The sequence below is a fragment of the Ricinus communis genome, chromosome 5 (genome assembly GCF_019578655.1).
Source record: "Ricinus communis isolate WT05 ecotype wild-type chromosome 5, ASM1957865v1, whole genome shotgun sequence".
Classification (NCBI taxonomy): Eukaryota; Viridiplantae; Streptophyta; class Magnoliopsida; order Malpighiales; family Euphorbiaceae; genus Ricinus; species Ricinus communis.
In genome coordinates, this window is record NC_063260.1 from 5,497,203 (window position 1) to 5,525,092 (window position 27,890).

General features: G+C 32.1%; 1 protein-coding gene across 4 annotated transcripts; it reads left to right on the plus strand.

Moving 5' to 3' along the window:
• LOC8266502 lies at positions 1–27,593 on the plus strand. 4 transcript variants are annotated; one of them, XR_007216129.1, is made up of 12 exons: positions 1–409; positions 13,135–13,237; positions 13,518–13,531; positions 22,999–23,052; positions 25,066–25,284; positions 25,358–25,429; positions 25,653–25,742; positions 25,857–25,895; positions 26,005–26,109; positions 26,384–26,536; positions 26,944–27,053; positions 27,137–27,593. XR_007216129.1 is itself a non-coding variant. In XM_048374982.1 (12 exons), the coding sequence occupies exons 1-12, from the start codon at positions 194–196 to the stop codon at positions 27,218–27,220; spliced, it is 1,272 nt and encodes a 423-aa protein (XP_048230939.1). In that variant the 5' UTR covers positions 5–193; the 3' UTR covers positions 27,221–27,593. The 4 variants fall into 4 exon arrangements, 3 of the variants coding, with proteins under 3 accessions (XP_048230940.1, XP_048230939.1, XP_015579299.1); XM_048374982.1 differs by having other exon boundaries at positions 5–409; positions 26,371–26,536; XM_015723813.3 differs by lacking the exon at positions 22,999–23,052 and having other exon boundaries at positions 7–409; positions 26,371–26,536.
• The last annotated feature ends 297 nt before the right edge of the window (positions 27,594–27,890 follow it).

The window sequence follows — 27,890 nt, forward strand, 5'->3', positions numbered from 1 at the left end:
CTCTCTCTCTCTCTCACTTATGGCTACCTACTTTTGGTATTTACACTTTTATAGCCAACTCTACTGTGGTCTCTATTATTTCTCCCAAATGCCATAATAAAACCTAGTGGGTAGTTTTGTTTCTTCTTCTTCTCCTCCTCTTCCTTCTCCTCCTCCTCCTCTTCCTCCTTCTTCATCATCATAATTAGTAGCCATGTCTTCTTCTGCTTGTTTTAGCATTAGCGTCGTGTTGTCTGTAGCTGTTGTGTTGTTTGGTAGTGGGTATGTTGAAAGAGCAAATGGGGCACCTACAGTCAAAGTTGGTAACATATCCAAAACAGAAGATGCAGTGAACTTCCATGTTTACTATGGACAAACCTTCAAAGTTATCAAGAATGTTATTGATGGAAAGAGCTACCTTCTCATTCAGGTACTTCTCTTTATCTTCCTCCATTGAGCTTCGATTTCTTTTTCCTTTTTTCTTTTTTGTCATTGCTCCATTTTGGTCACGGGACTAATATTAACATACAGTCGTTGAACCTTTTTAAAAAAGTTAATAATAACACAAGTAACTTTGTTTTGTTCCTGTTTTTTGTAGCTTATTATTGTAGCCTGTTCCTTTTCTTCCTTTTGCTTTTATAGTGTTAATTTCTTTCGTTCAGCTATAATATATTATTTTTTTATGAGATTTTCTTTTTTTCATTTTAACGAGTGCCCTTAATGGTAAAGTTGTGAATCTAAATGAGCCAAAGCTGGGCTTGTTTTTTTATAAGCCGAGCCATGAATAAATATAATAAATTTAGATGAGGCTCGGCTTATATAACTCGTGAGATTAATAGAATTTAATCGAATTATATAACTCAACTTTTTCATCAATTTATTAAAAACACTAATACAACATCTACAAAAATTATGACATATTTACTTACATTTATAATCTTGTTTTAATAAATAAGTTAATTTAAATAAATATTTTTACATTTATAATAAGTAAAAGTATATAAATTATAAATTATAATCTACATGTACAAATTTCTTGACATGTGTTTTTTCGTCACATAAATTTTTTATCTTGATATGTACACTTATCTTTTATACATAGATTTGAAGTTTATGCGTAATTTTATGAATTTTTATTAATTTATTGATTAATAAATTATATTTCTAATTATTAAATACTAATTCTAATTCTAATAAATTGCATATTAATAATAAATTAATTTCTTAACTAAATAGTAGTTATTTTAAAAATAGCATATTAATTATAATTTAATATTATATTAACTAATAAAATAATTTTTTAATTAGATAATGATTCTAATTCTAAAAATAATATTTTTAAATATTATATTCTTAATTTTTAAATAAAAAAATTCTAATTCTAAAAATAGTAATATCAATTATATTTATAGTATTACTTTATATAATATTAAAATTAATTATTAAATAATTTTAAATAAATATTATTAGTATATTAATAAAATTTTAAAAAATTATAAAAATAATTAAAAATATCTAATTTACTATTATTTTTAAAAAATATAATGATTAAATTTTATTGATAAATTCAGAATTTGGCTGATTTATTGAACAAGTTTCACTAAGCTATGTTTTAAAAAAATCAACAACAAAAAATTGGTTCCTTTACGATTCTAATTAATAGTAGTTTGGATTATTTATAACTACATAACAGATCATTATTTTTCCTGTTTCTGGACAGACATAATAAGTAAGTTGGAATGTAACTACTTTGACTCTGTTAACATAATGAAATTGTTATCCACAATCTGATATATATTTATAAAAGATAAAATAAACAAACAAAAATAAAGAGTCTGCATAATTGATTCTCTAAAGAATAAATATTAAGTTTTTTATTTTTCTAGAAAATATTATCTTTTACACTTCTATTTATAATTTCAGTTATTGATTGTAATAAACTGAAAATGTACATTCAAAAAATAAGTTAATTAATTTAATTTGTCTTTTCTTATCAAATTAGGATATAGTAATTTAGTCTCAATAACTTATTAATAAAAAATATTAGTAATTTAAAACTTTAGAAAGAAATATTTAAATCAGCATTCAACTTCCATACATTAGATAAGTTGTAAATAATTAAATAATCATTTAATTATCTAGGAGATTTTTTATTTAAGAACTAGTTCCATTTCAAACATATTTTACTTTTTATCTATTTCTCTTTTTTTTTCTGTAAATAATTAAATAATTAGATAGTCATTTAACTGTCATTATATCAAAAGTGGGGCTAAGCATGAATGTCGGTGATTCTCGCCTGAACCAAATAACCATACCGAAAAGTACTAGGACCGAAATAATCAAAAAAAATTATAATCGAATTGAACTGATCCAAAAATATTTTACTATTACAATATAGTACTGATTCTTTAGTAATAACCGTACCAAACTGAGTCATTTTGTACTGATACGGATCAAACTATAAAACAGAATTTTTACATATATTTATTAATAATTATATATATATATATATATATATATATATATATAATATTTATTGTATAATGTATAATATATTACTAATTTACTATCCACTAAAGCTTTAATTTTTTTTCACTAATTCTATCTATTATAGTAGCCAGCAACATGTCTCAAATCTCAATTCATAAGTTTATTCTCTCACACTTAAGCTCTCGATTCACAGACTCTAAGCTAGTTGCATCTTACACTTAAGATTAGACTTATATTTTAGTGCTATTTAAAGTTTGTATTTTTTAATTTAATGTTATCAATTTATAAATTATTATTATGCTAGCAATACCAGATATTTTAATAGTTTATATTTTTAACATTAAATTATCATATTTGTAAGTGGACTAAATTGCAAAGTAAATTGTTCAATAATGTAATTGCAATTCTATCTAATTCCAATTCTCATACTAATTTCATTCGGATGTCAATCTTGTTTTTTCTAATATATTTGATTAAAGGTAAAATTTAAAGTTGTGTTTTTTCTAAATGTTAGAATCGAAATAGTACTAAACTGAATTGTATTGAATCGAAAAAATTAATTCAATCTGATACTGTGTCATTTATGTTTGGTACGGTATTAGTACTTTAAATTTTTAGAAATCGAGATTTGGTATGGTACTGGTAATTTATAAATAACTGAATTAGATCAATCCATGTTCAGCCCTAATTCAAAGAGTGAGGTCTTCTTTAGGGTTGGCAACCATTTAGAAACCCTCAGTTCCAATTTAGAATTGGTGTGGTTAGCGGTTCATTAAAAATTAAAAAGGTTGGTTCATGGTTCCAATTCAACTGGTTTAAACAGAATTAAAAAAAAAAATTCTAAAAAGTGTTTTAAGAAAATAAAAGAAAAGGACTTCAACTTTATTGTCTTTCTAAAATTAAAATGTCTTTATATCCTTTTGAAATTTAGTGGAATCAAAGTTCATGTAGTTCTTGTATCTAAATTTTAAGAAATTTATTTACCCTCTTAATCACTTCCCACGCTGAAAGTTGAAGTCCACTGGTTTGTGAGATCGAAAAGATCTCCATCTCCTTCTTTTACAAACTCTTATTGCCTGAAATCTACATTTGAACAATCATCTAGAAATGTTTGGGCTTCTAATGATTCAGGAGCCAAAGAAGATTGTTTAGGATCCAAACTATTCTCACCATCACCAGCACTAAAAGCTTGTTTCACAGACACAGTTAAGAATGGACTTGCAGAAGTATATTTTGCAATTTTTGATAGTATAGGAAACGTGTTTTGGTGTCGACTCTACCACTCAACAACCTGAAAAGCCTTACTTGTTTTCCTATTACCAAACTCAAACACTGTGGTAAGATAAATGTTAAGTTTGGAGATAAACCGGATGATCCCTTAGGTATTTTTTGCCTTTACATGATTAATTGATCACCATTACTAAATTTATTTGGTTCATTCCGAACTTAACTAGTGACGGAAAAATCATTAGAAGATAAACCATAAATAATGCTATAGTCCATAAATAAATTAATAATTACTTTTCTAACATTATTAATTAATCTATCAATATCAATTCTATTTTTTATATTTTCACTAAAATTATTAAAATCTAAATAAGAATAATAAAGATTTAAATAATTATTTAAACCATCTATTTTATTCCCAGGATAAAAAACGCGTGCAACAAGATTAATAATTGAAATCTTTTTATAATAATTCCTCAATTTTATTTTTAATAATAAAGTTAATTTTTTAAGATATTATCATTTTTATATTCTTGTAAAGCACGGGCAATATTAATACAATATTCAATTATAAGCAAATGAGAAGTAGGATAATAAACACTATTAAAAATATAATTGATTATTGAAAACTTTTAAAATATTTGTAAATTTTGTGCAAATATTGCAATTTTGTGGATATAAATTAATATTATGCATATTTTTGAAAAAATGTAAAAGAATTATGTAGGCTTTAATTTTTCTAAATTCTAAGAAAATACGTAAACACCTTAATTTTTCATAAAAAAATTAAGTTTAAATCTTTTTTATTTAAATATTTTAAAAAAATTAGTCTGTTTAAACCGTAAATCCAAACGCACCATGTACTGTCCAAAGGACAACTCCAATGAGATTTTAATTTTCAATGAATCATGAACTGCAGATTCTGGACCATAACCGGCCTTCTAGAATCGTGGCCACCCTAAACTTGAAGCAGCGGAAAAAGTGTGGCCGCTACTTCAAGTGGTAAAAGACTAAATTCTTAAGAAAATTTAATATAATTTATGTTACCAAATTAACGGCCAATATATATATATATATATATATATATTGATGATGTATTGTCAAATTCTTTTGAACAATATTTTAAACATTTAGAAATATTTTTTTATGTCACCAAGAAAAATGACTTAGTTGTTTCAAAATCCAAAATCTCTTTATTCTAAATAAAGATTAGATTTTTTGGACATTATATCTCTCGGAAAACTATTACCCCAATTGAAATATCTCTAGCCTTTACTTCAAAATTTCCTGATAAAATTTAAAAAAAAAATTAATTACAAAGATTTCTTAGCAGTTTAAATTATGTTATGGACTTTTATCCGAATTTAAACTGTTGGGCAAAGCCTCTCCATGATAGGTTTACGAAAAATTTCCATGCCCAGTCTGATGAGCATACAAAGATTGTTCAAAGCATCAAAAAGCAAGTTTCCGAAATATCATGTTTGCATCTTGCTAATTCATCTGCATTCAAAATAGTTGAAACTGATGCATCAGATTTAGGTTATGGTGGAATTCTAAAACAAGTTCAAAGTAATAAAGAATGTATTGTCCAATTTACTTATGAACTAGAATACCAAAAAAAAAATTATTCAACCATCAAAAAGGAAATTCTTTCAATAGTCCTATGCATTTCAAAGTTTCAAAGTGATCTTTTAAATCAAAAATTTCCTTTAAAGATTGATTGTAAATCTACAAAAGAAGTACTACAAAAAGATGTCCAAAACATAGCTTCAAAGTAAATTTTTGCCAGATGGCAAGCTATTCTTTCTGTTTTTAATTTTGAAATTAAATACATACGAGGAGATTCAAGTTCAATACTAGAATTTCTAACCAGAGAGTTCCTTCAAAAACAGGAGTGAAAATGCTTTGAAAAACAAAAGCAAATGATAAAGAAGAAAAGCCAAAAGAAAATTCAAAAACAATACAAAGCCCAAAGAAGGAGATAATTCCCTCCTCTTCAAAGCCAATCAGAACCTGGACAGAAATCATCTAAGAATAAACAATTTCTTACAAATGCTCACAAGCAATTTCAAATATAAGAATGACTTGCACAGCAACCTCCTGAATTTTTGAAAATTGTCCAGAAATATTCAATGACAAAACCTGTGGCTGACCTTCAGTCGAAAATCTCTCCAAAGTCATCCTCTTCTTCAACTAAAGGTAAAGGTATATTCCATATCCCTCTTTCAAAACCTGAGATAGTAGTTTTCTCACAAAAACTATCTCATGATTCTCAAACCATTTCAAAACCAAATTCTCAAGACTCATTGTTTTGTCCCAAACAAATTTTTTTAAAGCAAATGAATATGTAGAAGAACAACATTTCCAAAGAGTTTTAACTGTCGAAGAAGGATTCTGTATAGAAAGCCCCTCAAAGTTAATTTCAAAAGTTTTCCCTCTAAGATGGTATTTTAAACCCTAAAATAAAGCTAAACCTCAGTCTTATTATCAGTCTATCTTAGAGGTGACTGCTTCTACAAAATTTAAACATTTCAAAAAACACAAAGACCCAGCCTATTCTACTTGTACTATTCAAAGAATCCTTCACCCTTCAGATTGGAGAATGGAATTGCATTCTTTAAGATCTTTTCCAACGATCCTTCAAAATACCTATCCCTCAAGTCTTAGTACCACCTTCAATTACTGGGATTACCAATAAGCCTGGTCCAATGGCTTTCTCTTACAAAATGAAGGACAGAGCCATTCCTGGCTTTTTTACTTCGATACTAGCACTATCCAGCCCTTAAAAATTCCTTACTGGTTTATACAATGGTGGAACTATTATGGTAGTGTTCCAGAAACTATAATACTTGAAGTACTCTCCATTTTTTACCTCTTCAAAGCTCATTATAAATAAATAAAATAGAAAGATAATTTCCACCATTGCTTCTATTCTGTTCAAACTTCTTCTTTCCTTAAGTATGCGTGTGGTATTTCCATTTTAATCAAGTAGCAAATGGAAAAGTCATTCTTACCCGCAAATTTAAAGTAGAGTAGTGGGACAAATTCAACCACCAAGAAAAGCTATCTACAAATATGGCTCAAATTTTCTTACAAAGAACAACTTCTTGCCAGCACCTAAAGAGCAAACTACCTTCTTGGCACAAAAGTCTTTCATATTTCCAAAATTGACGGCAGCCCAAACGAAAGATGACTTTCTAAAACTGATCAGACAATTGTAAGAAACCGCTTCCTCTAAAGGAAAGTCTAAAGCCTCATCATCTTGTTCAAGCACTAGCTCTGCAGCCATTCACTTAGAGGGTGACTCCAATGAAGATGATTGTTTTGAAATATTCAAGCCCATAAAATAAAATGTTATAAAGCTTTGTAAAGCTCTTGGGTTGAAACTCAAAAATAGCGGCCCATGGTGACATTCTGTAATAGGCCAAAAGCGCAAATAAAAAAATAAAAAGTCTTTTCAAAGGAAAAAGAAAATAAAAGACTCTTATCCTGCACCATTATTTCAAAGACGAAAAAGAAAAGGACTCCATTGTTTTCAAAGTATGGCAGACAATGTCTGCTCCATCTCGGAAAAAGAAAAAAGCCTCCTGCTCCATTATTAAAAGTATCCAAAGAATGAATTATTGAAGCTGAAAGCTCAAGATCTCTATAAATAGAGGAGGTTTCAAAGGGAAAAGGCAAAATAAAAAACTAAAAGAAAATATTATATTCTTTAGGTTCTCTGTAATCAGTTTAAATATAAGGAGATAAGAGTATTAAAAGTAAGAGATATCATTTTCTTCTTGTATTCTACAACTCTACTCTTGTAAGTTACATTTCTTTCCAAATCTTTTATTTCAAAGATTATATCTTTGTTTAATAAATAAACACTCGCTTTCTTTTCTTTACTCTTTTTGCATAATTAAATAACAAGTGTATGCTCTGTATTTGCCTCATCTAGGATTTTGAACCAAATCATCCAATCTGAACATTCTCCTCTTAGGAAGATAACCATTCTTTATGGAAAAAAGAAAATTAAAGTCACACCTTACAAGCTAGTAGGTGAGAATTTTGAGACAACTAAGCCTTTTTTCTTGACAACATAGACTAAAGTCTCCAAATATTTAAAATATTGTTCAAGAGAATTTGAAAAAATCAGTACATCATCAATGTACACAATGCAGAACTTTGAATAGGGATTAGAAATTTCATTCATATTCTTTGAAATTCAGAATGAGCGTTTTTTAAACCAATTGGCATTACATTCCATTCATACTGGCTAAATGGAACTGTAAATGCAATTTTGTAACGGTCTCTGGGATGAATATGGATTTGCCAAAATCCTGACTTCATATCAAACTTTGAAAAAACGAAAGCAGAATGAAGCTTTTGAAGAATATCTTTTTGTTTGGAATAGGATATCTAATCCACTTAAAAGCTTTGTTTAAAGGTTTATAGTTAATTACTAACCTAAGGGTACCTCTTTCTATTTCACTATTTTTATTGACATAGAAAGCTACACAAGACTAGGGGGATCGTGATTTGATAATTAAATATTTTTCTCTAAGATTTTTACCCTACAATGGTTTTCTAAGGCTTTGTTCATTTGAATAGGCCTGGCTTTGGTAGGGATTTGTCTTTCACTAAATTCTTTTTCATATGATAAATCTACCATATGTTGTTTTCTTTTCCAGAAAGCATTTGGAAGATCTGAACAAACTTCTCTTTCAATTTTTCTTTGAAAATTAGAAATCTTCTTTTGAATAAAAATACTTTGTAATTGGCTCTATCTGATACCAATGGAGAAAATAGATAAATAAAAAGTTTCTGATGTGCAGGATCTTCAAATGAGGTAAGCATAAAGCATACATTTGTTATCTAATTATGCACAAAGAGTAAAGAAAAAAAAAAGCAAGTGTATTTATGAAAAAAATATACAATCTTTAAAATAAAAGCTTTGAAAAAAAATATAACTTACAAGAGTAGAGTGGTTACAAGAAAAAAGAGATCTCTCTTAACACTCTTATCTTCTTATATTTCTATTGATTAGAACTTGAAGAATACAATATTTACTTATAGTTTTCGAGTTTCGGTTTCTCTTCTTCAAATCTCCTCTATTATATGAGGTCTCTCGAGCCTCAAACAATTACTTCACTGATCGTTCGTTTTTGGATGCTTTTGATAGCATGCAGCCGTCGCTTTGAAATAATGGAGTCCTTTTTCTTTTTCTTTAATAATGGTGCAGGATAAGAGAATCTTTTGTCTTCTTTATCGAAAGAACTTTTCTTTTTCAATCGAGCTTTCGGCCCGTTACAGAATATCACCATGGGTCGCCATTTCTGGTTTTCAACCCAGCCTTTCAAGGCTTTACAATATTTTATTTTATGGACTTAAATATTCCAAAACAATCATCTTCATTAGAGTCACCATCTAAATCAATGACTGCAGAGCTGGTGCTTGAAAAAGATAATAAGGCTTTAGACTTTCTTTTAGAGGAGGCGGTTTCTAACAATTATCTGATTAATTGTAGGAAGTCATCTTCTATTTGGATCGTCGCCAATTTTGGAAGTGTGAAAGGCTTTTGTGCCAGGAAGGTAGTTTGCTCTTTAGGTGCTAGCAAGAAGTTGTTTTTTTGTAAGAAAATTTTGAACCATCTTTGTAGATAGCTTTTCTTGGTGGTTGAATTTGTCCTACCACTTTACTTTAAATTTGCAGGTAAGAATGACTTATCCATCTGCTACTTGATTAAAATGGAAATACCATACGCATACCCAAAGGAGAAAGAAGTTTGAACAAAATAAAAGCAAAGGTGGGAATTGTCTTTCTATTTTGTTTGGTTTATAATGAGCTTTGAAGAGGTTAAAAATGGGAAGTACTTCAGGTATTATAGTTTCTAGAACATTACCATAATAGTTCCACCATTGTTTAAACCCAGCGATCTAAGTAAATCGAATAATAAGTATCAGTAAAAAGTCGAATGGCTTTATTCTTCATTTTGTAAGAGAAAGCTATTGAACCAGGCTTATTGGTAATCTCAGTAATTGAAAGTGATACTGAGACTTGAGGGATAGGTGTTTAGAAGGATTGTTGGGAAAGATCTTGAATAATGCAACTCCACTCCCCAATCTGAAGGGTGAAGAATTCTTTGAATAGTACAAGTAGAATAGGCTGGGTCTTTGTGGTCTTTATGTTTTTTGAAATGTTTAAACTTTACAGAAGAAGTCACCTCTAAGATAGATTGGTAATAAGACTGAGGTTTAGTCTTATTCCAGGGTTTAAAATACCATCCTAGAGAAAAAACTTTTGAAACTAACTTTGAGGGTCTGTACAAAATCCTTCCTCGGCAATTAAAATTCTTTAGAAATTTTATTTTTCTATATTTATTTGCTTTAAAAAGTTTTATTTGGGACAAAACTATTTCTTGAGAACTTGGTTTTGAAATACTTTGAGAATCGTGAGATAGTTTTTATGGAAAGACTACTATCTCAGGCTTTAAAAGAGGGATAGGTAGTATATTTTTACCTTTAGTTGAAGGAGAGGATGATTTTGGAGAAATTTTCAGCTGAATGTCAGCCACAGACTTTGTCTTTGAATATTTCTGAACCATTTTTAAAAATTCAGGAGGTTGTTGTGCAAGCCATTCCTGTATTTGAATTGTTGAATGATATTTTTGACATTCTTTTCAAAATCCTCACCTACTAGCTTGTAAGGTGTGGCTTCAATTTCCTTTTCTCCATAAGGAATGGTTATCTTCGTAAGAGGAGGATGTTCAAACTGGATGGTTTGGTTCTCTCCGACCTTCCACTCTAGGGCTTTATTCCTAATGGTAACAGGACTAATGACTTAATCTTTGAAAGGGTATGAAATACCATTTTCTTTGCAATAAATTTAAAACCAATCAAAAAATGTGATTTGGACTTTGTTTTGTAAATAAGATTCATAGTATCTTTCCTAAATACTATCTTTTTCTTTTAATAGATTTTTAGAAAACTAAAGTTTTTTGGAATTGTTTCTCTTTGAATAGAAATCTTCATGTAAAAGTTTTTTATTGATTTGAAAATCTTTTGAAATCATATTGATTTTTGTTTCTAGATTTTGGGTTATTGCTGATGATGATAGTGAAGAGGGGGTAAAGATAGATTCCATGTCATCTTCTTTTTTTGGTTGGCTTTCATTGTAAACAGGTCTTAGGATATTGCTTTGGTAATCACATTTTGTAATGTGGTGTTAGAGCTGGGCAAGTAAAGCTTCGTGTTGGAACAGGTTCTTTGCAAGGGACATAGATGACAAAGGGTATGTTTGAAACCCTCCCATTATCTATGGTTGAAGTGAAAGAAGTATCATCAGAAAATCTAGAGGAAGTTGATCTTCTATTGAATGTGAGCTTTACTTTCCCATATGGAAACTGGGTTGTGTTTCTGAGGTTAGTGTTTGGCTCTGTCTGCTTTAGAGATTCAGGTTGGGTTGCTCCTTCTAGTGTCCATTCTTCTGAAAGTGTGGTGTCTTTCCATTGAATGGTCTGTGGAATAGTTGCGTTGGCTTTAGAGAGGTCTGTTTGGAGGAATAAGGTTTCTCCTTTTGGTGAATGAAGCTTATGTTTGGAACCAAAAGCAGAAATCACGGCTTTGTAATGGATTTTAAAAATTAAAGCTATCGGAATAGATCCTTCAAGCATTTTATAGTTATGCGTTTTAATCTGAAGAACAGTACTCTTTAAAATATTTTTATCATTTAAAAAGATTGTAATATTTGGAAAATAATTGAAACTGATAGGTCCTTTGTTAAGACTCGACTCAGTGCGTAACAAGGAATCATAAAAATTTGTAAATCTAGCATCCCTAAGGACTGCTAAGATAGAAGTATCTAATCCTTCTCTGGTAAAGGATTTTATTCCTACCTGAACAAGACCTATGAGGATGTAATTATAATTTTTTTTCTTTATGTTTCTGAAGGGTCTTTGGATTTTAGAAGATAGATTTCCTCAAAAGACTTTAAAATTTGGATATCCTTTTCTTCAGTCTTGATGGTAAAATCTATTTTAAAGATAGGAAATTTTGAAAACTCATATATTTGCTTCCTTTGAATCTTGGGTATTTTTCAATCATCAATATGCTTTATAAAATCTTCAATAGTGATTTCTTCACTATTTACCAAATCTTTGGACCTTGAGGAGTCAGAAGTAGAGGAGTTTGAAAAGAAAAACGTTCTACAGAAAAGTGGTTCTAAATTTATTTTAGAACAAAATAAAATAACTTTGTCTTAAACAAACATAAATCATCACCATTATCTCTTAAAAAATCTTATTGCGATAAATGAACAGGTTTGTTTATCAAAGATATGATGCAGATGAATAAAACGAGTTTAAATCCCTTATAATGAGATGAATTTCCTCAATCAGGCTCTGATACTAATGGAGAAAATAGATAAATGACAAGTTTTCTCAGGATCCGACGAAAGAATAGGCAAGCATGTGAACGCTATCTCATTCACAATGGAAAAAATAGATAAATAACAAGTTTCTGATGTGCAGGATCCTCATATTTGGCAAGCACAGAGTATACACTTGTTAATCTAATTATGCACAAAGAATAAAGAAAAGAAAACGAGTTCTTATTTATTAAACAAATAACAATCTTTAAAATAAAAATTTTAAAATATAACTTACAATAGTAGAGTTGTAGAATACAAGAGAAAAGGGATCTCTTACGCTCAACTTTCTATTAAATCATTTTATAAAGAATTTTGGCCTTTAAAGTGGTAAACCAAATTTGTTTTAAAATGTTTTTTCATTTTGTAAGTAATTTGTGATTTATTTGTAATATTTTGTATATTGTATTATATATATAATATTTTTTGTATCTAATTTGTTACTTAAAACACACTGAAGTAACTTAGAAATACTTTAACAACTTAAAAGGAACATATCTATTTAAAAAGTTTATTAGTAACTAATTAAATTTGAGTTTATTGAATTAATAGTAACAGATTTTAGTAGAGGCCTACATTTCTTTTATATTTATTTATTATTACAATAATTTAATAATTAAATACACGTTAATATTTAAATTTTTAAATATAAATATTCAACATATATGTAATTTATTTAGAATATATATCCCTTGTTTACTTGTTTATTTAGAATATATGTCCCTTGTTTATTTGTTAGTATAAATATGCAATAGGCAAAAGATAATGACTAAAGAGTTAAAGTGGTTTTTTTTAGCGGCTAAAGCTAATAAAATTCCATATCATTACACGGTAAATTAGATAAAATTAACTTTAAAGATGTAGTTGTTTTATTTTAAAATTTTAAAAATATAATTGATCTATTTTTAAATTTAAAAGTTAAATTCTATTTTAATTGAAAATTCAAGAATTTATCTATATTTTTTACCATCTAATATATATATGTTTTATTTATATGTTTTATTCAAATTACTTGAAAAAATTTATGAACAGAATAACTCAAGAATGGCAACAAGGACAAAATATTGCACCTCAAGGATCAAGTCTTTTGTTATCCCTCTGTCAAACTATTCGGCCGATACCTTCTTCTTTCCAGGTACCTTGCTCAAATTTTAATTAATTCCTCTTGCTCTTCCTTTTCCTTGTTTACTTTATTTTATCAATTTTGTGGTGAAGTATAATTACAACCCAAAGTGATTATTTCTTTGTATTATGCATAATTGCGAGTGAAATTAAAAATAAGGGTAGTCCAATAATAAATAAATGAATAAATAAGCTAATGATTAATTTAATTATTTTTGTCTTTATATTGTTTAGCTAACTATTTTGTATAATTGCTGCTTCACTATTGTGTATCTTTTTTTTTTTATTTGCAGTTTCCTTCTTGGAGGTGAGAACCATTGGCTTCAGTAAGTTGCAAATTAGAGTTATTTACATATGCTTGATAATAAAAAATATTTGATAATTTCCCCAATACATATATATATAATAAACAAAATTATTGGTTTTTACATCCTATTTTTTATAAAAATATATTAAATTCTTTTATCGAAAAGTCAGAAAAGAAAATGGGTCTAAAATCTTTTGAGGAAATATTTTAACTATTAAAAATAAAAATAATAGTATTTACCTACAATAACATAATGTAAACAGTGAATCAATAAAGATGGATCCTGATATATATTTCTTTTTGCTTTACTCTAATGATAAAGTGAAATGATTATTTGGGTGAGTGTCAAAAGTTCAAATCTTACTCCTCAGAAGAGTCATCTTCAGACTCGGATGACTTCAGAAATTACTACTCACACCTCTACTCTACAACTCTCTCCTTCCTGCAGAAAAACTATATCCAATAAAATAGACCATCTTGTGAAAATTTCTCATATTCCTGAGAATGTCCAAATCGAAAACACCCTTATACCTATCATGAACCCATACAATATCTTCAAAAAATAGAACTTTGTTAGAAAAACCTTCAACCAAATCATCCACAAACAACTCATATCTGTTAAAGAATATGTTCAATCTTCTTTTTTTTCTCAATGTTCTCTCACTGCTACCACTCAGGAGCAGTATGTTACCCTTGAGATCCCAACATCCTTCATAGAACAATGGAGGAAACAGGGATATACACATCTCCATCTCGGAGCTGTCAGACTAGTCCTCTCCTACCATGGCAGGATGGGTCTAACATACCAGATGTCGCCATTCGGACACCAGATATCTTAAGTATGAACATGCAGTAATTGGCACGATAGTCACAACACTTAACACTGGGAGTGTTGTTTTGACTTTCTTTTCCAATTTCAATATATCTTTCAACGATCCCTATCTGTCAACTGCACTCAAGGTACAAGTCCAGATCATGGGAGCAAATCAAGTGAATAATGCTCTCTCTGCAAACCTGCACCATCAGATTGTCTATAGATTACAGGATCATGCCTTTAATCTCCAGATTCCAGGCTTTCAAGCCTCCTCTGATGCTTTGTTCATTATGGCCGATTCCTCTGATAGTCGGCCCAGGCATTGGAAAGAAGATCTGCGGCTAATCCCAACCGAATGGGTAACCAATTCGGCCACCGACCCTCTTTTTGTCAACCAAAAAGATGAAACTGTAAAGACGATCTTCACAAAGACAGGAAAATCTTCTTCTATACCCTCTATCTTCCAGGCATCAATGATACAGCTTGTATCTAGACCTAGGGAGAAGATCCTTATCCACGCATTCCAGTCCTCTGGACATCAGATCTATGCTGCCAGAGTAAAAGGACACTTCATCTGGGATGTTAACCCAGGAATGTGCCAGTCAGGATGCACCTGTGGAGATGATCTCGATTTTGCTGAACCATGTTTTCAGCATTCTAAGAAAAATCCAAAAGATATGACTCTGGAGACTCCATGTTCAGTCATGGAACCAAGGTCGGATGACCGGGATCCAGACGATCCTTGGATTGGCATCCACAAGAGACAAAAAGAAAATCAGAGCAAAGCTCATCTCCCAATATTTAACAAAGCCTTAGATCTTCCTGTAAAAGAAGGAAAAACTGTTCTTGACATCTCTTTTGATGAAATGAAGGAACTTTTGACCCAATTGGGAGTTGAATTTAGAAAAGGTCCTTCTGCAACTTGCAGAAAAGAGATTCAGTCTAATCTACCGGCAGTATAACCACCCCATACAATCCAAAGCTGTTTTATGTTCCAGCCAGAAGATTTCCCTCCTCTAGGGAAGGTTGAGAATAAAAGATCGGAAATCCTTCCCCCAATGATTACTCCTTCCGGATCTATAGAGCCCCTCACACCACCAGAAGAGGTTCTGAATTGGCAAACCTCAAATTCTATTGTCCAGAATTCCTATCTGAAGAAAATAGATGGAAAACTGGATCAGGCCCTACATTTGGCTCATAAGATGGACCATAAGTTAGATACATTCTCTCAGGAAGTACTCCAACTCTATTCATCGCTCACTGCCAAATATCAAGCTCTGGATAAAGAGCTTCGAGTTCTTCACCGATCTCATCCGTAGGAAGAAAAGGAGATTACAAGGCTAAAAAGGCAAATTGACCAGATTGAACATGATCTTCGAAGAGATCAGTCTGCTACAATCCCATCTTTTACATCAGCAACCTCTACATCTTCTGCTATTGCTCCCTCATATTATTCTTCATTTCCTTTCCTCCCACAGTCAGAATAACAAGAAACTCTCTACCAGCCTTTTGGCACTTTCTCTCATATTTACCCAAAAGACTCCGTAACCCAGCAAAAGAAAATCTCTCCTCCTCTTCCAATCTCTAAAGAAAAACTACCAGAACAATCACTCATCAGTTCTTATGATTCTGATTCCTCCTCAAACACCTCAGAGATGGCTGATATCACAGAAATTCTGATGAATACTTCTACTACTGTACCCAGCCTAGAAGTAGTGGAACTTAAGGATGAGGATGCACAGTCATTCTTTGCTCCTACTGGAGCTCCATACCCAAGGTCAAAACCGACAACTGGCACGGGACCTTGGTTCTCCTTTGATGACCTGCCTCCATCAAAATGGAAGGATAAGCTTTCTAAATTTTTAGCATGGATCGATCTCCAAATGACCCTTGAAGGGGCCACACTCAAAAAAGTACTTGCCAAATTTGTCACAAGGTTCACAGGAAGCTTAAGAGATTGGTTTCAGTCACAACCTGAGTATACCAGACTTCAATTTGTGACACTACCAACTCCATCGGTATTCTTGTCGCATGATTTCCTCGGAAGTTATGATCTTGTTATACGACAACAAAAATAAGAATACTTTGATCGAAAATATTGTTCGTTAAAGATAAAGGATCTGGAAAGACATTATTTTACTATATCTAAACTTTATTATGTCATTAGAGGGCATGATGGTAATGATACATTGAAGTATACTTTCATCACCTCATTACCAGATGAGATACAACCAGAGGTCAACAACATGATTGTTGCAACAAAGAAACCGGTTACCTCCATCACCCTTGGAGAAATTTGGCAATTCACTCTCTCTTCCATCAAGAGACTCTATGACCAGCAAGAATTGTTCAGAAGGTTATCTCAGCGAGATTTGATAGTTTAAAAGGCCTGTAATAAAAATCATCTCAAGATCAAATGCAAGGCCTCAAACTGCGTCTCTTCCAATCATAAAAAGAAGACCGGGCATCATTTCCAAAAATACCCGCGCAAGAATAAAGAGTTCAGAGAAAGAAAGACGTGCTCAAAAGGGTTCAGATATTTCCGAAAAAAGCGAAATCAAGGCCACAAATCTGACAGATGCTAAATCTGCAGAAGAAAGGGACACTATGCTAAGAACTCAAGGATGATTCAATGTCTATTTCTCTTCTAGACTCATTTGAAGAAGATATAGAATCGCTCCTATCAGAACAGGATAATCTTACTCCAGAGAGTCTCTTTGGGATTGAGGCGGAATATTCAGATTCCACGAAATCCTCAAAAGAGTCCTCTTCAGACTCGGATGACAGCGAGATCCTGATCTTGATGATCAGTCTCTCTTTGAGAGAAGAAAAGGAAGAATATATCCTGAGAGATGTAATGCAGTACCCTTTCTCTCCATATCCACTCCCTCAGTTATCTCAGTTTGCTACTCCATATCCACTTCCTGAATCATCTCAGCTTGCTACCAAAATTCCTCCAGTCCCCTATGTTCCTATACAAGTTTTACCCTCAAAGTATGCAAAACTTGTCCCGGTTATAGCTTTCTTTGACACTGGAGCTCAAAGAAGCATGATGAATCCCGAGGTCCTTCCATCTGAATGCTGGAAGCCTCATGATCAGTTTTTCAGAGCAGCAAATGGTCAAACCTTCAAGACTACTCTGATCACAAAGTAGAAAATTGGGATACAATTTTTCCCTGATTACGTAGTATGGATGCATATCATTGGTTCAGATCTTCCAAGCAAAGACATCCTGATAGGGTTTAATGTTTATCATCAAGCTCAGAAGCTCCAGATTCTTCCCAATGGTATAAAATTCAAAAGACATTTTCGGCCATACATAGAGACCTCAAATCTGTTCACTATAGCAGATACAGGTCCACCATTCTTACAATACACAGAAAAATTCCTTCTTTTTTGTCCAAAATCTCATTCACACTTCCAACACCCTCTTCCCCTATGGAAAAATCCTCAGTTCTATATCAGCCTCCCTTTCAAGCTCAATGAAGATATCAACCCAACAAAGGCCACACATCCGAATGTCTCCCTACGATCTAGCCCTTGCGGATCGGGAATGCTTAACTTGAAGGCCTCATTGAGCCCACAACCTCACAATGGGCTTGTTAAGCCTTTTATGTGGAGAAAAGGTCTGAAAAGATACGAGGAAAAAAGAGACTTGTTATAGACTACAAGCCCTTAAACCATTTCTTACAAGATAACAAATTCCCTCTCCCTCGAATCTCGAACCTCAAAGTCCATATCCAAAAGGCCCAATTCTATTCCAAATTTGACCTCAAAGCGGGCTTTTGGCAGTTGGGTATCCAGCCCTCAGAAAGATACAAAACAGCCTTTTATATCCCAAATGCCCAATATCAATAGACAGTCATGCCTTTTGGGCTCAAAACGGCCCCTTCACAATTCCAAAAGACCATAATTAAAATCTTTGGGCCTATCCTTTACTCCTCCTTGATCTACATTGATGACATTCTTCTATTCTCGAAAACAGTTGAGGAACAGCATCAACTCCTAAAACAGTTCCTCGCCATTATTCAAAAATATGGCATCATGCTGTTAGAAAAGAAGAGTCTTATTGGCCGACAAGAGATAGAATTTCTTAGCATGCATTTTAAAAACGGCCAATACACGTATGGTCCCCATTTGACAAAGGAACTTGATCATTTTCTAGAGGAGAATCTCTCAATAAAGCAAGTTTTCCTTTCATCTATGTCTATCATATACTCTCTTATGGTTTTCTAAATTTCTTCATTCTCTTCTTCGAGATTTTTTTTATTCCATCGAAAAGGAAAAGACGTGGCGAGGTGCCTCTTTATGGTCTTAAGCATACACATGGTATCGGTCGAGAGTTGTTCATTCCATAATCCCTCGAATACGCTCCTCGATACCAAAGCCATGATGTCGACAGACAATTAGGCCAATGGATCGAGAAGGAAGAAATTTAGAAAGTCATAAGAGAGTATATGATAGACATAGATGAAAGAAAAATTTGCTTGCTTTTTATTCCAAATCGACTTCTCCTTATATAGAGAGAAGTGTAAATACAATACGACAGGAAGAGATAAGATGGGAATCTTATCTTTGACACATGCCTTCCTTAGAGGAAGAGATGAGATTTCCCACTTTGCAAAAGATAAGCCTAATTATCTACTGACAGCTCACATGCATATTAAGACGACAAGTCTTAATAATGCACCTACTTTACATATGTAAAAGACAGAAAATAATGCACCGAAAGATGAAATTAACATCTCATCTTTTTATTACATATTATTTATTGAGGAGAAGGCTTGTCTTCACGTCCAGCGCACACACCACTAACTCAGAAAATACTGTCATAGTTATCATCATCCATAGGTTGAGAATCTTGCATGATGGCATCCTTCTGTTCACTGGTAAGGTCTGGATCATCCAGTAGGGTTGGAAGCAGGGGAAAAGTGGAGTGTTCAATAATGGTGTATCCAGTCTCAGTCCATAGGTGTCCATTGTAAGTGCAGACTAATGGCGTAGAGACATCAGTCATCCCTAATTCATTTCTTAGTTGTAGAGCCTGCTTTAGATCCCTTGTAATTATTGGAGGAGCAAGATGCAAAGGTACTTCAATTTTCCTCCAATAATGATAAATATTTTGAGTTGCATAAGTGTCTTTCGAGAACTGAAGATATAGCCTGTGGAAGATGAAAATGGCACGGTATCCTAAAACTTTAGGATTATTGTTTGTAAATAATTTGTTCTCATGAATAACCTTGAGGAGTTCCCTACTCCATTGGTATGGAGTTTTGAACCAAGTAAGGTATCTCCATGGATATGTTCCCGAATTTATCTCATTATTGAAGAAATGTAGAAGATCCATAACTGGTATTTCAATAGCATGATAATAAACTGTAGAAAGACACCATAGGAACCATAATTCACTTTCAATCTGTGGATGGATAGGAGAAAGGTGATAAATCAGACACCAAGGGTAATCTGGGAAAAAGAAATTAGGTTGAATGGGCAGTGAGAAAGTTTGTTGGAAGGTTGCCAAATAATGGAATATCATATTTCTGGCAAAATCAGTGACTTGTTTGGTTGTGAAGTTGGTGGGAAGATCTGGTGGTGAGGGAGGTTGCAGAGTGGTTTTTGAAGACGAAGAGGCCATGAAGATTATAGGGAGATTGACTGTTGAGGTGAGGAGGACTATAGGTTGATTTTGTGGTTTTGAGAGTCTGGATAAGAAATCTGGGATGAGATTTCTCATCCCTTTTATATGTTGAACTTTAAAATCATACCTGCTGAACCATGATTTTAACCTCAATAATTGAGGTTCTGGTAAGGCCTTTTGGTTGGATTCAAGGATTTTTGGGAAAGAAGAATTATCCATCCGAACCAGAAAGTGTTGTCTAATCAGGAAAAACTCGAACTTCTTTATCTCGTATTTGACTGCCAAGATCTCCTTGTAGGTTGTGTGGTAATATTTTTCTAAAGAAGAAAACTGTCCTGATGCGTATCCACACAGTTGTTCTTTGCCATTAATATTTTCAATGAGGATGGCCCCCCACGCATAATCAGACGCATCTGTCTGAAGAATGAGATCTTCTGTGGATGGGATAGTGAGAGGTGGAGGATTGTGGGCCAACTCTTTTAGTTTTCGGACAACTGTAGTCTACTCTGTTTTCCAAGGAGGAGGGTCCTTTTTTAGCATCTTAGAAAGATGGCATGTGTAACTGGACAAGTGTGGTATGGCTTCTCTGACATAATTAAGAATCCCAAGGAACTGTTGAATTTACTTTTTTAGCCTTGTAATCTCCTTTTCCTTCTGGATGAAGGCTGGAGTGATCGGCTGAAGAACTCGAAGCTCTTTATCCAGAGCTTGATATTTGGCAGTGAGCGATGAATAGAGTTGGAGTACTTCCTGAGAGAATGTATCTAACTTATGGTCCAGCTTATGAGCCAAATGTAGGGCCTGATCCAGTTTTCCATCTATTTTCTTCAGATAGGAATTCTGGATAATAGAATTTGAGGTTTGCCAATTCAGAACCTCTTCTGGTGGTGTGAGGGGCTCTATAGATCCGGAAGGAGTAATCCTTGAGGGAAGGATTTCTGATCTTTTATTCTCAGTCTTCCCTAGAGGAGGGAAATCTTTTGGCTGGAATATAAAACAGCTTTGGATTGTATGGGGTGGTTGTACTGCCGGTAGATTAGACTGAATCTCTTTTCTGCAAGTTGCAGAAGGACCTTTTCCAAATTCAACTCCTAATTGGGCCAAAAGTTCCATCATTTCATCAAAAGAGATGTCAAGAACATTCTTTCCTTCTTTTGCAAGAAGATCTAAGGCTTCGTTAAACATTGGGAGAGGAGCTTTGCTCTGACTTTCTTTTTGTCTCTTGTGGATGCCAATCTAAGGACCGTCTGGATCCCGGTCATCCGGCCTTAGTTCCATGACTGAACATGGAGTCTCTAGAGTCATATCTCTTGGATTTTTCTTAGAATGCTGAAAATATGGTTCAGCAAAATCGAGATCATCTCCACAGGTGCATCCTGACTGGCACATTCATGGGTTAACATCCCAGATGAAGTGTCCTTTTACTCTAGCAGCATAGATCTGATGTCCAGAGGACTGGAATGAGTGGATAGGGATCTTCTCCCTAGGTCTAGATACAGGCTGTATCATTGATGCCTAGAAGATAGAGGGTGTAGAAGAAGATTCTCCTGTCTTTGTGAAGATCGTCTTTACAGTTCCATCTTTTTGGTTGACAAAAAGAGGGTCAGTAGCTTGGACAGGCTTGGCCTGAGATGCTTGAAGCTTTTCATAATTGGTTACCCATTCAGTTGGGATCGACCACCGTGATATCTTCTTTTCCAACCGGCCCTGGACTATTGTAGGAATCTGGCCAAAGTCAGCCATAATGAACAAAACATTAAAAGAGGCTTGAAAGCCTGGGATCTGGAGATTAAAGGCATGATCCTGTAATCTGTAGACAATCTGATGGTGCAGGGTCGTAGAGAGAGCATCATTCACTTTATTTGCTCCCGTGATCTGGACTTGTACCTTGAGTGCAGTTGACAGATAGGGATCGTTGAGAGATAGATTGAAATTGGGAAAGAAAGTTAAAACAACACTCCCAGTGTTAAGTGTTGTGACTATCGTGCCAATTACTGCATGTTCATACTTAAGATATCTGGTGTCCAGTAGCGACATACGGGCTGTAACCGGTAGACCCATCTTGCTATGGTAGGAGAGGACTAGTCTGACAGCTCCGAGATGGAGATGTGTATATCCCTGTTTCTTCTATTGTTCTATGAAGGATGTTGGGATCTCAAGGGTAACATACTGCTCCTGAGTGATAGCAGTGAGAGAACATTGAGAAAGAGAAGAAGATTGAACATATTCTTTAACAGATAGGGGTTGTTTGTGAATGATTTGGTTGAAGGTTTTTCTAACAAAGTTCTATTTTTTGAAGATATTGTATGGGTTCATGATAGGTACAAGGGTGTTTTCGATTTGGACATTCTCAGGAATATGAGAAATTTCCACAATATGGTCTATTTTATTGGATATGGAGTAGCAAACTGAGATAACTGAGGGAGTGGATATGGAGAGAAAGGGTACTGCATTACATCTCTCAGGATATCTTCTTCTTTTTCTTCTCTCAAAGAGAGACTGATCATTAAGACCAGGATCTCGCTGTCATCCGAGTCTGAAGAGGACTCTTCTGAGGATTCCGTGGAATCTGAATATTCCGCCTCAATCCCAAAAAGACTCTCTGGAGTAAGATTATCCTGTTTTGATAGGAGCAATTCTATATCTTCTTCAAATGAGTCTGGAAGAGACATAGACATACTGACTTGTTGAATTATCCTTGCTGATTTTTCCGGATTCTGGGGACAGTTCTTAGCATAGTGTCCCTTTCTTCTGCAGATATAGTATCTGTCAGGTTTGTGGCCTTGATTTCGCTTTTTCCGGAAATATTTGAACACTTTTGAGCGCGTCTTTCTTTCTCTGAACTCTTTATTCCTACGCGGGTATTTTTGGAAATGATGCCCGGTCTTCTTTTTATGATTGGAACAGACGCAGTTTGAGGCCTTGCATTTGATCTTGAGATGATTTTTATTACAGGCCTTTTGAACTATCAAATCTCGCTGAGATAACCTTCTGAACAATTCTTGCTAGTCACAGAGTATCTTGATGGAAGAGAGAGTGAATTGCCAAATTTCTCCAAGGGTGATGGAGGTAACCGGTTTCTTTGTTGCAGCAATCATGTTGTTGACCTTTAGTTGTATCTCATCTGGTAATGAGGTGATGAAAGTATACTTCAATGTATCATCACCGTCATGCCCTCCAATGACATAATAAAGTTTAAACATAGCAGAATAATGTCTTTCCAGATCCTTTATCAAATGATGGGATTTTGGACTTTCTGGACATTAAAGGCATAAGGATAACTTAAAAGTTAATAGAATACCTTATATTTTTATTTTTCTTCCCTTTCAGAAAAATGGATGCTCTTTTACAAAAATATAAATTGCAGTCTTTACTGATACAATTTTGTTATTCTTTTTTAAGAAATTCATTTATGTGCCCATTGGAAGGAATTTTAGTAAATGAAAGGCATACTAAAATATATTTTTTAAAGTACTTTTAAAAACCATCATAATTTGTTTACTTTTTTTGAACTATTTCAATTTGTAAAGGACAAAAATATAAAAATCAGAGTATACTCCAACAGAAATTATATAATACTTTCATTAAATTTAAACTAACAAATTATAGCAAAATATTTCTTATAGTTTTAGAACTACACCCTTATTGAAATAATTTAATATATATAGTTTAACAAATTGCATTTCAATTCAATGTTTTAATTATTTTTAATCTCAATTTGCTAAATAAATTTAACCATGATTAGAAATTTTTAACCAACAAACGATTTAACATTTTATTAAAATTCTAATTTCCTATGAAAAAATCAAATTAACTCAAATGGCTTTTTTCTTGACTTATAGCTAATTTTCAAACTTTCCTTAATTTTTAATTTATTCAACTTTGATTTATTTGGCTATTATTTTGATTCTTAAAGGTGTATTGGTTAATAGTTCTATACAATTACATTGTTTTAGAAGGATGGTTGGTGCAAAATTATATTTCTGTCTTTCTTATTGGAATCTTGCATTCCTTGAAGACTTAATTAATAATATAAATGTCTAATTACTTATTAAAATAAATACTAGGCTTCAATCTAATTTTAAAAACATTTTTAGATTATAATTTTTAAAATTTTACAATGAGAAAGTGACGTGGTAAGTCAATTATGATTACTAACATAAAAATTAGTGAGCCAATAAAAAATTTATTATATTTAGATATAATAAAATGTATATATGCAATATTTTTAATATTCATATTATTAAGTGTAGAATAAATTATTTTTTATTGATTTATAATTATTATTCTTTTAATAAGTATAATCGACTTCTCACGTTATCTTTTTTATGTTAAAATTTTAAAAATTGTTATCGAAAATATTTTTAAAAATAAATTAAAAATTAATATTTATTTTAAAATTTTAAAATAATTTAAAATTATTAAAAATATAAAATTTAAAATTTAATTTATAATTAAGCCTAATATAAATAAGCATAAGTACAATTAGAAAACACATAAATAAATTTTCAACTAAATAGTTAAACATGTATTCTTTGATAGGATTGATAGAATAATTCTAATTTACAACTCCATAACTATCAATAATTAATCCACCACTCAGTTGCTATAAATTATCTATTTAATTTTTAAATGAATCTAATTGCAAAAACTCTATAAAACTATAAATCAGCCCAAAAATGATATTTTCTTTTTTTTTTAATTTTTTTATTTGAGTTTAGAAAATATATAATAATCCACCAATATCAAATTAATTTGAATAGTTCTTATTTTCACTTTTATTATCATTATTATTGTTATGGGTCTTCACTTTTATTTAATTAACAAACTGTAATGACATTTCAACTTGGCACTTAAATAAACATATTGTTTTAATGTGAAAGAAGTGTCCAAATATTACGAAAAATATAAGATGTGGTATGGGTGCAAATTAAAGTGTTTCTGTCTACGTTCTAGATTTTCTTATTCTCAATTCAGTCTCCTTATTTTTTAAATTTATTATATATCTTTTGCTACAGCTCACTTCTTATTACTAGTAATGGGTTTGACTAATTTCAATAATTAATATATTTGTTTTTTCAGCTACTTGGCTTACTGGGGAGTATGAAGGGAATCACATCAAACTCTGTGGCTTCTGAATGTGCCTTAAAGTTGTATGAAACAGGAGAAACAGAGATGTTTAACAGAGCTGATCCACAAGTATTTGCCCAATTTGCAGCACACTTTGTTAGTGATACTGATCAGCCACAGGCTTGTAATTTTGCAAATTTTGTTCCTTTTGAAGAGGATAATCCTCTACAGGTAATCCAAATTTAGTCTACATTCTTACTAAACTATTTCATTTTACATGCAAGTTGATAATTTTATTATACAGAGAGCAGAGTGGATCAAGTTCTTAGGAGTTTTTGCAAACCTTGAGACTAGAGCCAATCAAGTCTATGATGCAGTAAGTTTTGCGAAGTCTTATTCTATTGAGTCCTTGTATTTTTATAATCAATGCAAGAAATAAAAATACAAAAACTTAATAAAACATAATATGAATTAAGAAAGTAATAAAATAACAACTGAAAAGTTTGAGGAATTGTATTTTTTTACCTTAGGAAAAGGATGTCTGTTTGGGAGAACTGTCTTCTTCCATTATTTTGTAATGGGAAATTGATCTTTTGCAGGTCAAAGAGAACTATTTATGCTTGGCTAAGGTTGCAGCAAAAAGCAGAAGATCCTTCAAACCCATTGTAGCTTGGATGGAGTATTCTAATGTTAGTATGAAACAAGAATTATTTATACATCAACTCAACACATTTTTTCATCTCAAACTTCACATAATTAATTCATACATAATAATTTTTTTTTTTTTTTTTTTTTGTTTCTAGGGTGTGTGGTCTTTTACAAAGGAAGCATACAAGTTGACGGTAATCATTCATCCATTTGAGAATTTTTTATTTTTAAAAGAAAAAAGCATGATTGGGTTTCAGCGATAGTTCTTTGATGGAGAAGAATTTGGATTAATCTTGAGAACAGTATGTGGAAGATGCAGGTGGAGAAAATATTGATAACTCCATCAGCAAAATGACTTATAATATCTCAATTCCTGATGACTTGGAGGAATTACATGCCATTCTATGTGTAAGTTTTGTTATCTTCCCTTTCCCTTTCCTTTTTTTCTTTTATTTTACAGATTTAGTAATGGAAATTGGAATAAATATAGTGACATGGCTGTAGAGAGATTAATGGTGCAATTTATTTATTTTTTTATCATTTTATATGAAAATATGTAAATAATATGACTCAGAAAGGACTCATGATCTGTTTCTACACTGTTGATCACTAACAATTTCTTTTTCTTTTTTTTTTCTTTTCTTGTCAAATTTTTGACATTTTGATCAGACTGTGGATGTAGTTATTGATGAGACAGGCACTCTTAATCCTGCTGAATACAATCAATCAACCTTCCTTCAAAATGTTAATGTGGAAGACCATTCTTGTTTTGCATTTCTCTCCAATCAAAGCTTGTGGAGATATGATAAAAGGGTCCAAAACTCAACTGCTCTTGGTAAGTTTTATTGCACTTTTATTTTCTTTTACAAATAGAAATTACAATTTTGGTTATTGAAGTCACTGTAATATTCTTCTTAATTTCTCTTGTGGAGCTTCTTCTTCTTCTTCTTCTAAGAATTCACTGGTTTGGATTTTCTTTCCACTTAAACTTTTCTATAGGAAAAGAAAAGGTAAGAATATTTGATTGGATCACCAAAAGCGACATTTAGGCTGCATTTGTTTCACGGAAAATATAAATATTTTCCAGGTATTCCTATGTTTGATGATTATTTCATATTATGTTTTCCTATTTAGCGTCCAACGAAAAGAATCAATGAGCAATCTAGCCATCTAGATTTTAGTTCTTCAATATTATGCACAACCTAATTGACTAATATTTCTTTTCTCTCTCGACATGTAAAGACTGGTTTGATGGAGCAGTCTCACAACCCCAACTGGTTTTAGCAGATCTTGCAGAAGCTATATTTCCCACTGGAAATTACACAACAACATACCTTAGGAACATTGCAAAGGTAAAACCCAATTCTACTTAATGTGAAACTCAAGTAATTAAGACATTGTTATAGTGATTTGACATATGTATCACAATTTGCAGGGAGAAGGGATAATAAGCATTGGTGCTAACATGTGTGAAAGGGATATCTCTATCCCATTGGAGCCTACAATACTACCTTGCTAATGGTGAAACTATATCTGAAAAATTTGATTCCACTTCATCCATTGCTTTAATAATTCTTTTGGTTATTCTCAGTAAAAAAAAAAAAAAAAAAAAAAGACGAACATATAATAAGTTTTTGGTCTTTAGGATTTGAGATAGATAAGAAACTTATGTTCATTTCTATCAAGTGATACCAAATTTGATCCCTAGTGAAGTCCCCGGAATTATTTTATTCAAAATGCAATTTCTCCTAATTTGTGAATTTAAGAATTATTCACCAATGAGGTTAGTGAGCATAGATTTATGGGTATGAAAGATGTGTTGTCTCTAGAACTGTAAAGTATCAAGTTGGAAACCTCAACACTGATAATTATTACTTGAATTTTGAGCTGTATACCTCTCTCTCTCTCTCTCTCTCTCTCTCTCTCTCTCTCTGTGTACTCGTTCTCAAATTGAACATAATTAAGAATATTAACATGTTCATTTTTATTAATCCCTTCCTTGAATAAAAAGAATACAATTCATAAACCAATTAAATTAACAGAAAATTTAACAATGATCAAACATTAAAAGGACCGAGATTGACCTTAAAGAAAATGCTAGGAAGAATGGAGGAGCAGTAACTGGCGCGGGGACACAACCTGTTACGGTCGAGTTGCGTCAAGAGTTGGCAGTCAGCCCTTACCTCTGT

Excerpts from the sequence above, each read along its gene's own strand:
- LOC8266502 (XM_048374982.1), top strand. The coding sequence starts at position 194 with ATGTCTTCTTCTGCTTGTTTTAGCATTAGCGTCGTGTTGTCTGTAGCT. Across the intron at positions 23,053-25,065 it reads TTTCTCCAAGGGTGATGGAG|CTACTTGGCTTACTGGGGAG; the intron begins GTAACCGGTTTC and ends TTGTTTTTTCAG. Across the intron at positions 25,896-26,004 it reads AGGAAGCATACAAGTTGACG|TATGTGGAAGATGCAGGTGG; the intron begins GTAATCATTCAT and ends TCTTGAGAACAG.